The sequence below is a fragment of the Podarcis erhardii genome, assembly GCF_964252035.2.
Source record: "Podarcis erhardii genome assembly, chromosome: 3".
In the NCBI taxonomy this organism is placed as follows: Eukaryota; Metazoa; Chordata; class Lepidosauria; order Squamata; family Lacertidae; genus Podarcis; species Podarcis erhardii.
The window spans coordinates 123,006,396-123,021,000 of NC_138507.1; the positions used below are offsets into that span (position 1 = coordinate 123,006,396).

Consider the following 14,605-nt stretch of genomic DNA (forward strand, 5'->3'; position numbering starts at 1 on the left):
CTGCGGCATTCTGCACCCGCTGGAGTTTCTGGGTCAGTCTCAAGGGCAACCCCACGTAGAGCGAGTTACAATAATCCAGTCTGGAGGTGACCGTCACGTGGATCACAGTGTCTAGGTCAGGGCGAGAGAGGTAAGGAGCCAACTGCTTAGCTTGGCGGAGATGAAAAAATGCCGCCTTTGTTATAGCTGCAATCTGCGCCTCCATGGAGAGGGAGGTGTCGAAGACTACACCCAAACTCTTAATCGACGGTGCTGGCACTAATTGAGCCCCCGCAAGAGATAGTAGTTGCTCCCCCAATCCCATATCGTCCCGTCCCAGCCAGAGGACCTCTGTCTTCGAAGGATTTAACTTCAACCGGCTCCCACATAACCATCCAGCCACAGCTTCCAAGCATCTGACCAGCGTGTCTGGAGCCGAGTCAGGATGGCCATCCATCAACAGATAGAGTTGGGTGTCATCAGCATACTGATGGCAGCCCAGCCCAAAACTCCAGACAAGCTGGGCGAGGGGGCGCATAAAGATGTTGAAAAGCATCGGGGAGAGTATCGCACCCTGGGGCACTCCACACACCAAGGAGTGGCGGGATGACAATTCCCCCCCAAGTGCCACCCTCTGTCCCCGACCAGAGAGAAATGAGCGCAGCCATTGAAGGACTGTGCCCTGGATTCCCACGTCGGCAAGGCGGTGGTCCAAGAGTTCGTGATCGACCATGTCGAAAGCTGCTGACAGGTCTAGAAGAATCAGCAGCCCCGACCCGCCTCGATCCAGCTGCCTGCGGAGATCATCTGTTAGGGCGACCAGAGCTGTCTCGGTCCCATGACCAGCGTGGAAGCCGGACTGGAATGGATCCAGAGCCGATGTTTCATCCAGAAACCTACCAAGCTGTTCAGCAACCGCTCTCTCAATCACCTTACCCAGGAATGGAAGACTCTTAACCGGGCGGTAATTGGATAGATCTAAGGGATCTAATGATGTTTTCTTTAAAAGTGGGCGCACCACTGCCTCCTTCAGTTCCCCTGGGAATATCCTGGTGCCAAGGGACAAATTGATGATATCCCCCAGGGGGGCCCGCACCTCGTCTGGACACGCTCTAATCAGCCAAGACGGGCACGGGTCAAGAGGACAGGTGGTGGGCTTTCCAGCTCGGAGGAGTCTGTCCACATCGGCTGGGGATATCCAGTCAAAGTGGTCCAATACTGGACCTGAGGACAGTCGAGGGGCCTCCAGTTCTTTTATTGTATCCAAATTGGCAGGGAGGTCATGGCGGAGCAACAGGACCTTCTCCGCAAAAAAGCTCTCAAATGCCTCACAGCTGTGTGTCAAATTGTTATTTAAATTTGGCTGTCCTTCGAGGGACGTTAAAGACCGAATTATACTAAATAATTGCGCCAGGCGAGAGCTAGCCGATGCAATGGAGGCCGAGAAGAGGTGGATTTAAGCCAGAATGAGAAACCAAAATGGAAGTTGGCAAACCTACCCATCTGCAGCTTGAGCCTATTAGCCTGATAATCCATTTTGAATCCAGTTGCACATTGTGTGGTCCCCAGCCTTAATTTTAAGTGCCCTGAAGTTTAGGGAGCTCCAACTGAGGTCATTCTTTCTTTCTTTTCTTTTTTTCAGAGCATACAAGATTTATTTCAGGTATTTACGTCTTGCTTTTCAATTTGAGAACGAGAACTTCTGTGGCACGTTTTGTTTTCTCCCTATGGAAACTGTTCTTTATTAGTATTTCTTTGCATTTATACCGCCAAGGGAACTTAGGGCAGCTTTAGGCAATCCTTCCTCAATAAATCTTTTCCAAGTTATGAATTGAAACACTATGAAAAAGTTTGATTTCTGCAGACTCTGATAATCTCTAGGAAAGAGGCATCCTAAACTACTATGGTATTAAAAAGGGCATGCTGTCAATAGAAAGGTTGATTTATTTACTTTGTTAGAAAAATCACAGTTTTCTTATGGGGGTGTTGACCGTTTTCCCCGCCCCACCCCAATTGTGTGTGTGTGTTTGTGTGTTTGTGTATGTGTGTTGGTCTTTCTTAACATGAGTGATATAGGTATGCAAAAACTAAAAATCCAAGGCTGGAATGAATATTCCACCATAACCTCCAGGGGCACAGATGAAGTTCTTATCTGGGATTCCCATTGGTATAAGAAAAAACTGTTCATTTTTCCTTTATGGGATATCCAAGAGCCCACATAGAGTCCTTTTTTAGGTTCCCTATCGGAAGGAGAAAACAACAGAGGCCAACCAGCAAGGGCTTCTTATCCATAGAGGCTAGTGGTGCAGGGCGCCAGGGCGCCAAGTTCTGGAGGGCACCAGGAAAGAGGCAGAGGCTGGATGCTGCACCTCCCAGCATCAGCTTTCCGCCCTCGCCCACCCCCGCCATGCTGCGCCGAAGCAGCGTAGCAACCAGAGCATCCGTCTGCCGTGGCCACCGCGGCACAAAGCGGCCAGCTGAGCCGGGAGGCGCCGTGTCCAGTCTCTGCCTCTTCCCCGCCGGAGGAGCCGCCCTCCAGCCGCTGCCCGCCTCCTCCAGCCCCGCCAGCAGCACTGCCCTCCCTAAAAAAACTCTGGGAAACCGGAGGGTGTGTGTGTGTGTGCCAGAGGGAGCTTTGCACCATGGCGCTGGATATGCTTAAGATGGCCCTGCCAACCAGAGTATGTTGTTGTTGTTGTTTAGTCGTTTAGTTGTGTCCTCCTCTTCGTGACCCCCTGGACCAGAGCACACCAGGCACTCCTGTCTTCCACTGCCTCCCGCAGTTTGGTCAAACTCTTGCTGGTAGCTTTGAGAACACTGTCCAACCATCTCGTCCTCTGTCGTCCCCTTCTCCTTGTGCCCTCCATCTTTCCCAACATCAGGGTCTTTTCCAGGGAGTCTTCTCTTCTTATGAGGTGGCCAAAGTATTGGAGCCTCAGTTTCAGGATCTGTCCTTCTAGTGAGCACTCAGGGCTGATTTCCTTCAGAATGGAGAGGTCTGATCTTCTTGCAGTCCATGGGACTCTCAAGAGTCTCCTCCAGCACCAGAATTCAAAAGCATCCATTCTTCGGCGATCAGCCTTCTTTATGGTCCAGCTCTCACTTCCATACATCACTGCTGGGAAAACCATAGCTTTAACTATATGGACCTTTGTTGGCAAGGAGATGTCTCTGCTTTTTAAGATGCTGTCTAGGTTTGTCATTGCTTTCCTCCCAAGAACCAGAGTATATTGAGAAACAAAGCAGCTAGTAAGCCTGATCTTTATTAAACCGTTGCAACAGGGTCCTCACTCCCCACACGCAGGAGGGAGGAGGAACCCAGAACAATGGTGCGCAAGCCCTTATATAGACTATTGAAATTGTCTCCCCTGAAGCTCAAGACTGCCCCCCAAAACATCATACATACATCACAGAAGGAGGTGTTCCCCAGCAGAAATTTGAGTGTGTTGCTTCTTTCCTGTCTGCCAGGATACCTGATAATGCCTTATCTGATTGCCTTTGGCCATTCCTTGGAGATGGTCAATACTTCCTAAATCTCTATTTGAGGTTCAGAAGACATCTGAAGGCAGCCCTACTTAGGGAAGTTTTTAATGTCTGATGTTTTAATGTGTTTTTAATATTCTGTGGGAAGCTGCCCAGAGTGGCTGGGGAAACCCAGCCAGATCGGCGGGGAATAAATAATAAATGAATTCTTCTTCTTCTTCTTCTTCTTCTTCTTCTTCTTCTTCTTCTTCTTCCCACTATTATATCTCTTACGCACATTGATAGTGTGAACAAATACTTGCCAGACTGTATTTACAGGGAGGCGTAAGCCCCTACAGTCCAAAGACCCTACAGTCCAAAGACAAATGGAAAGCTTTCCCCATTTCCTTCCTCCTTGCAGAGAAACATTTGAGGTCACTTTGGGAGAGTCAAAATGGCTTCAGGATTGTTCTCCTGTACTGTTTCAGACACGTGGTTTATATACTTATGTATGTGTTTGCCTTGAACATTTATGAACATTCATTTTATATACGTAAGACATTAGAATTCCTATAACACCATCATCAGACTTGATCATTGTAACTCACTCTACGTGGGGCTGCCCTTGAGACTGACCCAGAAACTCCAGCGGGTGCAGAATGCTGCGGCGAGACCTTAAGGTCCACAAATGACAACACCTTGGAGGTCCCAGGTCACAAGGTGGTTAGATTGGTCTCAACTAGGGCCAGGGTCTTTTCAGTACTGGCCCCGACTTGGTGGAACGCTCTGTCACAAGAGACTAGGGCCCTGCGGGACTTGACATTTTTCTGCAGGGCCTGCAAGACAGAGCTGTTCCACCTGGCCTTTGGCCAAGGCACAGTCTGCCCCCTCCTTCTGTGATCCTCACAGAACTCTAGCCCAATGGTTGCCATTAATTTGATTTGAACTGATTTTATTATTATTATTATTATTATTATTATTATTATTATTATTATTATCCCTTCTGCGTTCAACTCTCAGCCATCAGCCATGTAACCCATCTCTCCCATTTTGTGCTTGTTCTCCCCCTGACCTCCAGCCCGCCGCTGAGCGCCAAAACTTTGTGGCACCTCCATCGCGTGTCTCCGGAGAACCTGCGGACATACCAGACTTTCCCGTCAGGGAAGAGGGTGACCTCGCAAGAGAGAGAAGTCCGAGACAGCTATTTCGAATACAGGGCCTGAGCAGAGACCGCCTTTGTTGGTACAGACGTCAGAGTTGGGCAACGGAAGATCATAAGAACTGGGTTTTCTCTTCCTGTCCTCCCATATCATGTTGCCCCAGGAATACCTGGGGGAAGTTGCATCCCATAAAAAATGAACTTCTGGGGCATCGCCCAGTGATTAAATTCCCCCGCCCGCCATCCCTCAGACACACTATGCAAGCCTCCGTTTTTGTACGGTCTACTGTGTTGTTTGCATCCCAGACACGGCAAATAGTTGAACGGCGGGATTGACTAGCAGAAGATTCCAGACCCTCCAGTTGCCCCTGTTTTCCAGGGACAGCCCTGGAATTACAGAAGCCGTCCCGGTTTCTGATTTGATCCCAGAAAACCTCACTTTCGCTTAAAGGTAAAGGGACCCCTGACCATTAGGTCCAGTCGTGGACGACTCTGGGGTTGCGGCGCTCATCTCGCTTTATTGGCCAAGGGAGCTGGCGTACAGCTTCCAGGTCATGTGGCCAGCATGACTAAGCCGCTTCTGGCGAACCAGAGCAGTGCACGTAAACACCGTTTACCTTCCCGCCAGAGTGGTACCTATTTATCTACTTGCACTTTGACGTGCTATCAAACTGCTAGGTTGGCAGGAGCAGGGACCGAGCAAAGTGAGCTCACCCCATTGCGGGGATTCGAACTGCTGACCTTCTGATTGGCAAGTCCTAGGCTCTGTGGTTTAACCCCACAGCACCACCCGCGTCACTTTTGCTTAGGACGTCCCAATTTTCATCAGAGAAAAACGTTGGCGGGTGTGAGATGAGACTATGGACCACCGACTTGGATGCCATTAAAGGGGAATTAGACTGATTCCTGGAGGAATTGGCTAGAGGCTATCGGTGGCCTCTGGTCACAAGGGGTATATGAAGATCAGTTTCTGGGAAACAAAAGCGGGAGTGCGCTCCTGTGAGCATGTCTTGTGTGTGACAACCAGAGGCGTTTGCTCGGCCACCGTGGGGAAGAGGATCCTGGACCAGATGGGCCTTTGGTCTGATCCAGCTGCAGGGCTCTTCTGATCTTAGAATGGTAGAGTTGGATGGGACCCCCAAAGGTCCTCTAGTCTGAGAGTCCCCCAGAAAAACAATCTCTCACTGTTTCTCATTGTACTGTTGAGGATGTATTAACTTATGGTCTGTGTGTGTGGTTTGGGAGCTGCACGGTCAGGGAAAAACCAATGCTGTCCAGGGTTGTAAAGACTGCGGAGAGAATAATTGGGTGCACTCTTCCCACCTTGGATCAAATTCTACGCTTCCAGGTGCCATAAGAAAGCTGCAGAGATAGCGCAGGATAGTGCGCACCCCGGAAATGATCTCTTCCAGCTTCTGCCTTCTGGAAGAAGGTCCAGGGTTATAAAGACTAGGACTAGCCTCCTGAGAAACAGTTTCTAGCCAAATGTGATTTTGGTTTTAAACACAGTGTAAGGTAGTCTCTATGGAAGTATATTGTATTTAATTATGGGGTATCAGAGTTTTTAGGGGGCTAACCAGGCTGGGATAGCTGGGATAGCAGGCTTGTTGGTTTTTGAATGTCTGATCTAGACTTTTTCAATTTCGTTGTTCTGTATGGGACAATGACAATAAAGATTACCGTATCGCAGTCCAACCCCCTGCGATGCAGGAATCTCAGCTAAAGAACCCCCAACAGATGGCCACCCGACCTCTGTTGAAAAACCTCCATCAAAGAACAGTCCGCTCCCGAGGGTGTCCGTTCTCCTTATGCACCAATCAGCAAAACACCACCTCATCTCCACTTTCCAGAATGGGCACTATCCAGTCCAAACAAGTGCCTGGCGGGCAGGGGCAGTGAGCTTGCAAAGATTTAGCTGAGTTGCTTGCCTGGAACCCTGCACACTCTGAATCCTCATGGAGATAGATAATCTTGTGCGAATGGCTGAACTGCCTTCCTTCTGGGTTAATGAGATCACCAGTCGATAATAACTTAACGCTAGGCATTCCGTCTGCTGTAAAAGTTATCGTAAGAGAGGGCTCATCCACTCTTCCTTTTTGCCTCACACTTTGAGTTTTCTGCAAATGGCTGTTTGCTCCAATTTGGCGGGAAAGTCCTGGGGGAAATCCCTGGGGCCAAAAAAAATTCAGCGTTTGGACATGATGCTTTAAAGCACAGACCTATGGCCAGAATCATTGCACAAAAGGAAGTCTGGGTGAGACCTTTCCTGGATATTGCAGCCAAACATGATTCTGTGCAGCCCAAAGAACCAAGATGACGGGGGAATGAGATGGGGCCAATCTTACTATAGGGTTAGGGTTACTATAGGGTTAGAGTTGCAGTGCCTTGCTGGAAAAACCAGCTAATAAGCGGAGAGTCTTTGGGAGCTAAAGGAAAAAGGATTGTTTCATACTTGTTTTGCCTGATTTTATTTCTTTTGTAAGTAGAGAAGAACAAGGACTTCGCTCGGCCCATAATCAAATATGGCTGATATAGCGAATCAGGGCATTGGAATATGTTAATTCCTTTCCCTTGGTATAATAGGGTCCATGTTTTGTCACCTTGTCTTGTCTAACCATTACGCCGATGCAAAAATAGCGCCTGTCGCTACCTTCCTCGCATTCACATGCCTGCGGTTTATTTATTTGGATTTCGTTATATGTCTGCATTTCTTCAACAGTGATCTGTAATTGTACATGGACTCGGTATATTGCCATCAGATCCCTTTTGGGAACACTGTATTTTGCAGAATTTTGTATCTTTAAAAAAAAAAAGTAATAAAAATCATTTAAAAGGAAAACAGAACTGGAATAGGGGTCGGGGAGCATAACCAGGAACGCTTGATCTGCAAAACAGATTTCGCTGTGCAGAGAATTAAGGGTGCAAATGGGTGTGGAGGAATTCCCACACTCTGGGATTTCACAAGAAAAATCACCGCCCTGCCCTGCCTTGCATTTTGCCAGAACTAAGGTGGCAACCCTACCATTCCCCCCTCCCTTTCGTAAGCAGGAGCCAGTGTATTTGGCACCCCCTTTTCCAAGACTGCCATGGGGAGGAAAAGATGGAGATATGAGAAACTGTGGGATGTGAAACACAAGAGCAGTCAAGTACAACATTCCCAGAGTGAACATGTTTACGCATGAGGAGGAATGTTTGTCCAGCCAGCAGGTAAACTTCCTGTTTCCTTCTGGGCTGGGACAGACTTCCTCTGCATGGGACTAGAGGTGGGCGTGGCCTCACCTGTGCAGGTAACGACAAAAGCACAGGGCAGGGCAGCCATCTCTCTCTCTCTCTCTCTCTCTCTGACTACATGCATCAAAGAAGCAACATCTGTTTAGCCTAAGATGCTTCCAGCCCAGAGAGGACAAAGGGACTGTCTCCTTATGAGATAGTTTCCACGTGTATGTTACTTTTCTAGGCTAAGTCTGCCTTCTGGGATCCGATTGTGAACAGAATGTGCATAAACTCTTTTTATATTTTTATAGAAGACTGTGTCATGTCTTATCTTTTACGAGGGAATAAGTGGGAAATACCAAAACAGTTATTATAGAGGCTTTAGTGAGCCTGAGCAAACGCATCCGCTGTGAGTTTAAAAAGGGGAATATTACTCTGCTAAATTGTGAACTTGTTAACAAAAGTTGGAAAGGCTATAATCAATATATCCTCTCCTGCATCCCTGAACATTCCCACAGAAACTCCATGCTCTTTGCCTTTCCTCAACAGTCAAATTTTATTCTCCTGCAAAATATACAGACAGGTCTGCTGCCTGGGTTCCTTCCCTACAAAAATATCTGTGATGGAAGCGTTCCTCTGGAAGAGTTGGTTTTGTGCATCTTGGCTTGTGTGCCGTCTGGATATCGTGCCCTGCCATCTTGCCGCCGCTTCCTTAGAAGTAGAGCCTAAAAGAGCTGCGGGGGAAGGGTGTGCAATAAATCTATTATATCCTTATAGTAGGCAAGGAATAGTGGGGATGGGCTTAATAGCTCTGTCCCCTGGCAATTGTCACCGCCACCCTCAAGTTGGAGGGTGACTGTCATGGAAAGCTTGCCCTACTCAGTTTTTAAAAGTTTGGGGTGGGGACTAAGGTACGGGAGGGGGATTTCGGAGCTGGGCCCATGGGGAAGAGGGTTGGATGGCTCGGGTGAGTTTTTGACAGGGCTCTTACTGTAGGAAGTCTGGAGACTTGGTCATGGCATGTTCAAACTCCACCAGGGAGAGCATCTTGTCGTTATCCAAGTCAGCCTCCTCCAGGACCTGCATGGAACGGAAATGTCTGCCTTGAAGACCACTTGCCCCTTCCTGACACAGGTGTCCCGGCCAACAGGAATGCCCTGTGTGAGAGACCTACACCCCAAACCATCTGGCTCTGAACATGAGATCAGCATCTCCTGTTTGCTAGCCAAAGGATGGAGCAAGCCAGCTGTCCCCAACCTGGTGCCCTCCAAATTTTTTAAAAATGTAAGATCTCAGAGCCTGGGTGAGTTCATAGAAGAATATATATAGCCTCACAGTCTTGAGATTGGAACATCCCTCCCAACACTGCCCTCAAAGCACATAGATATCATGCACTGAGGACCACACCTAAAGTTCTCCCAGTTGGCCTCCTTCATCTTGTTCTGCACCTCCATCTTCTTAATCAGCAACTCAAGGACCACCTGCATCTTCTTGGTCAGAAATGGACTACAACTCCCAACAGCCCCTGGGGCCATGGTGTTGGGTGCAATAGTGACTGGCGCTGGTGGGGGAGAGGACAAGGAGCCCAGCTGACTCGGACTGATGGGAGTTGTGGTGCCAAACATCTGGAGGGTACCAGGTTGAGGAAGGATGAAACAAGCTTGCTCTGCTCTAGCACTGCACTAGGAATTGGTGTCCTCCATCCCCCCTTGGCCTACTTTGGCCATTGCGGGACAACCCAACATGGCCAACGTCTTGTCCCGAGGTCTCTGGAGATCTCATAAAAGGAAGGGCATGCTGGGAAGTGGGGCAAGACGCACATGGTTGGCCAGGGACGCGATCTCTTCCTCACTGAGGTTGCTCCTGTTGATCGATCTGCGGATGACGTTCTGGAGGTCTTCCTTGTCAACAAAGCCATCGTCATTGAAATCTGCTCAAGGGAAGCGTTGCAAAATGTGTGGGTGGAATGGGTCACAACGTAGGAACATTGGAAGAGGCTGCTGGATCAGGCCAATGGCCCACCTAGTCCAGCATCCTGTTCTCACAGTGGCCGACCAGATGCCCGTTATGGGAAACCCACAAGCACCCAAAGCCAACCATCTCCCCTCCTGTGGTTTCCAGCAACTGGGATTCAGAAGCATGGCTACCCCTGGCCATGCAGGCAAACAGGTGCCCATTAGGATTGGGCGATACCTGGTTTTCAAAATAGTGATGTATCACCAGCTAAACATTGCAATGTACTGATACATCGCGATGTCTGACATAAGGATGGAGGCAGGTAGAGGCATGGGCTGGCTTCACGGTTTTCTCTGCATTGTAATTTTTGCACATACACAAATCTTGATTAAAGGAATAATCCGGGAGCCATTTTTTCGCCTTTCTGATCTTAAATGCATCAATCAAGCGCTGGTTTCACAAATCATGATGTTAGGGCTGGGCAATATATTGTCCCAAACTGGGTTGAGTCAGTATGTTTCCGAGCACAATTCAAAGTGTTGGTGCTGACCTTTAAAGCCCTAAACGGCCTCGGCCCAGTATATCTGAAGGAGCGTCTCCACCCCCATCATTCTGCCCGGAAGCTGAGGTCCAGCGCCAAGGGCCTTCTGGCGGTTCCCTCATTGCGAGAAGCAAAGCTACAGGGAACCAGGCAGAGGGCCTTCTCGGTGGTGGCGCCCGCCCTGTGGAACGCCCTTCTAGCAGATGTCAAAGTGATAAACAACTACCTGACATTCAGAAGACATCTTAAGGCAGCCCTGTTCAGGGAAGTTTTTAACGTGTGATATTTTACTGTACTGTATTTTGGGTTTTTATGTAAGCTGCCCAGAGTGGCTGGGGAGGCCCAGCCAGATGGGCGGGGTATAAATAATAAATTATTATTATTATTATTATTATTATTATTATTATTATTATTATTGAGTCCATATTGTGATATTGGTTTCATAATTGTCGACCTGGAGAATCAACATGTGCAAATGGCTTGAGATACCTGTTAGGTCCATAAATTACCATATAGCATATTTCTAGTTACAGGTAGGTAGCCGTGTTGGTCTGCCGTAGTCGAAACAAAATAAAAAAAAATCCTTCCAGTAGCACCTTAGAGACCAACTAAGTTTGTCATTGGTATCTGAAAAAGTGTGCATGCACATGAAAGCTCATACCGATAACAAACTTACAGTAGTTGGTCTCTAAGGTGCTACTGGAAGGAATTTTCATATAGCATATATTCAATACATGAAAACAGCAACAATTTGTTGTTGACAAAGGACAGCTGGAAATATAAAGGGCCCCATTACCTTCAGGAGGTTAGGGCCTCATCAAAACTAAATCCGACCCTGACCCCACCCAAAGGGCGATGACCGCATTCCTCGGACCCCGGTTGCCACAAGGAGAATTCGGGGGGAAACACCCTACCGTAAATCAGAAAAGCATACTCCATCTTAATGCTCTGGCACGCTCGGTCGCTGAAGACGGACGCCATCCCAAGTATGTCCTCAAAGGTGAAGTAGCCGTCGGTGGAGAAGACCTTGCAGATCCGGTCCCGGAATGGATTCACCTGTGTGGACAGATGAAGAGGGATTGGCATAAACTGAAACCCACATCCCAAGGGCAAGGGAGAAGCTGGTGAAGGAGGCAGTGGTCCTTCTTGAGAAGTTCAGACCTCAACTACCGTATTTTTCGCACTATAGGACGCACCGGCCCATAGGACGCACCTAGTTTTGGGGGGGGGAATTCAAGGGGAAAAAATTTATTTCCCCCCCCCCCAGGTTTGCGCAGCCACCCCCAAGCTAGAAGAGGGAGACGGAGCGCTCCGTCTCCCTCTTCTGCCTTCAGGGACAGCCTTTCTAGCCTCCGTGGGGCAGCGGCTTGCCAGCCGCCAGCCTCCAGATCAGGTCGGGGAATAGCGGGGTGGCGGCGCTGCGCCTCCCCACTGTCCCCCAAGCTTTTGGGCTGCAGGCTGCTGCCTGCAAGCCTCGCGAGCCCGCGGGACCTCCCGCCGGGCTTGCAAGGCTTGTGGATTGCTTCCTGAAGCCTGGAGAGCGAGAGGGACCCCCTCTCGCTCTCTAGGCTTCAGCGAAAGCCTGCATTCGCCCCATAGGATGCACACACATTTCCCCTTCATTTTTGGAGGGGAAAAAGTGCGTCCTATAGGGCGAAAAATACGGTATGTGGAAATGGCAAAACTGATTGTTAAAAGAAGAGGACATTGTGATGGATTGTTTAAGGAAGAATGGTGACCATTGATGGACTAGGTAAAAGGTAAAGTTAAAGGACCCCTGGTCGGTTAACTCCAGTCAAAGGCGACTATGGGGTTGCAGCGCTCATCTCGTTTTCAGGCAGAGGGAGCCAGCTAATGTCCGCAGACGGCTTTTCTGGGTCATGTGGCCAGCAGGACACTTCTAGTGCAATGGGACACCGTGATGGAAACCAGAGCGCACGGAAACGCCGTTTACCTTCCCACCACAGCAGTACCTATTTATCTACTCGCACTGGTGTGCTTTTGAGCTGCTAGGTTGGCAGGATCTGGGACAGAGCAACGGGAGCTCACGCCGCTGCACAGATTCGAACCACTGCCCTTCTGATCGGCAAGCCCAAGAGGCTCAGTGGTTTAGACCACAAAGTTAAAAGGTAAAGGTAAAGGATGCCTGGGTGGTTAGGTGACTATGGGGGTGCGGCGCTCATCTCACTTTTAGGCCGAGGGAGCCAGCATTTGTCCACAGTCAGTTTTCCAGGTCATGTGGCCAGCAGGACTAAACCACTTCTGGTGCAACGGGACACCGTGACAAATACCAGAGTGCATGGAAATCTCGTTTACCTTCCTGCCAGAGCAGTACCTATTTATCTACTTGCACTTTGTGCTTTCAAACTGCTAGGTTGGCAGGAGCAAGGACCGAGTAACGGGAGCTCACCACCATCACAGGGATTTGAACCCCTGACCTTTGGATCAGTGAACCCAAGAGGCTCAGTGGTTTAGACCACAGCGCCACCGGCAACCCACTACCTATCAAACTATTATTCATACATGAAGTCACAGGCAGGATTTGAAATATAAGCAACGGGTTATTGAAAGAATTGATGCTATCGGGGCTTAGATAATAAATACATATGTGTTCTAAAAGAGAGTCTCATGCTCTATTAAGTGAGCTCAAGCAAGCAGATTATCAATCAATAATGGTTGTAATTTTTTTTTATTTTGAATGTGGAACTTGTATTTCTCATGCGGGGTTTTGTTTTGTTGGGATTTGCAAGCTGCTAGCAGATCCCTGTTGAAATCTGAAGCAGCGTCTTCATTAATTAGTTAATTGACTAACTGAACGAAGGCCTCTGAGTTTCCCTCCCCCCATCCCAAGCAGTACCCCTCTCCTACCACCAGGAGGCAGTAGGGAGCTTCTTCTCCCTGCCTCCTTTTGTCCAAAGGAGATTAAATTTCCACTCCGGGTAATATGATAATCTCCAAATGCAGACTTATCGCTCGCAGTCTATGAAATGCCCTTTTGAAACCAGCGCTCGATTGATGCATTTAAGATCGGAAAGGCGAATAAATGGCTCTTGGATAATTCCTTTAAGCCGCAGAAGAGTCCGACGATAACCCTTGCCTGATGCTGGGAGCATAGTGAGGGGGTCTGCAACCCACCTCAGCCCCACCAACCTCCACCACCGCTGCCCCCTCCTTCGGCTGCCCCAGATGCTTGCTATAGGGCAAGAGCATGTCTGTGTGTGCTCCCCCCAGCTCCCAGAGGTGTGTCCTTTCACACTGACATTTGGGACTGAAACTCCCAGATTTCATAATGGAACCTGTGGACCTCATAGACCCTGGTATCCTCTTCACATGTACCTGGCTTGACAGCAGCACATGTGAAAAGGATCCAGGGGTCTTAGGTCCAGATCCGAGGGCCTTCTGGCGGTTCCCTCCCTGCAAGAAGTCAAGTTACAGGGAACCAGGCAGAGGGCCTTCTCGGTGGTGGTGCCCACCTTGTGGAACGCCCTCCCACCAGATGTCAAGGAAATAAAGAACTATATGACATTTAGAAGATATCTGAAGGCAGCCCTGTTTAGCCAAGCTTTCAATGTTTAATAGACTATTGTATTTTAATATTCTGTTGGAAGCTGCCCAGAGTGGCTGGGGAAACCCAGCCAGATGGATGGGGTATAAATAATAAATTATTGTTATTGTTGTTGTTGTTGTTGTTATTGTTATTATTTGCCAGAGGCATATCAAGGTCAGGTGGTACCCTGTGTGAAAAACTGCAAATTTTGAGAACGTTGGCCAGAGTTGTTGAGCTTTTTTTTAGGGAGGGTTCGCTGCGAAAAAGATACGCCATACGCCCACAGATCGCAAAAATCCGCCGAGGGGTGCCAGGATGATTGCCGGGAATATTTGCGCAATCAGCGGGTGGATTTTCACCACGACGATTGTGCCAATCATGGAAATCCACCCGCTGGAGGTGCGAGCATCGCCACACCGATCCTCCTGGGGGGGATTTTCACCCCCCCATGCATGACACCCGGGGCAGACCGCACCCCCTTGAGATGCCCCTGGTCTTAGCAGACCACAAGCTTAACATGAGCCCACAGTGTGATGCATTAGCAAAAGAAGAAGCAGCAAATACTATTCTAGGCTGCAGCAACAGAAGTCCAGGGTCCAGATTTAAGGAAGTCATAAAGGTAAAGGTAAAGGGATCCCTGACCATTAGGTCCAGTCATGGCCGACTCTGGGGTTGCAGCGCTCATATCGTTTTATTAGCCGAGGGAGCCGGTGTACAGCTTCCAGGTCATGTGGCCAGCATGACTAAG

At 48.9% G+C, this 14,605-nt stretch overlaps 2 protein-coding genes across 2 annotated transcripts in view; one reads left to right on the top strand and one right to left on the bottom strand.

The window, feature by feature from the left end:
- The window catches only part of CIMIP2C (ciliary microtubule inner protein 2C), a 30,549-nt gene extending 25,878 nt beyond the window's left edge, over positions 1-4,671 (top strand). The window contains exon 4 of the mRNA XM_081855060.1: positions 4,520-4,671. Within this exon, the coding sequence (XP_081711186.1) occupies positions 4,520-4,664 (145 nt within the window). The 3' untranslated portion in view covers positions 4,665-4,671. The remainder of the gene's footprint in view (positions 1-4,519) is intronic.
- Positions 4,672-8,344: 3,673 nt separating this feature from the next.
- Positions 8,345-14,605, bottom strand: part of CIB4 (calcium and integrin binding family member 4) — a 39,996-nt gene continuing 33,735 nt past the window's right edge. The window contains exons 4-7 of the mRNA XM_081855072.1: positions 11,225-11,366; positions 9,634-9,743; positions 8,805-8,893; positions 8,345-8,547 (exon numbers count right to left, since the gene is read on the bottom strand). Of these exons, the coding sequence (XP_081711198.1) occupies positions 8,526-8,547; positions 8,805-8,893; positions 9,634-9,743; positions 11,225-11,366 (363 nt within the window). The 3' untranslated portion in view covers positions 8,345-8,525. The remainder of the gene's footprint in view (positions 8,548-8,804; positions 8,894-9,633; positions 9,744-11,224; positions 11,367-14,605) is intronic.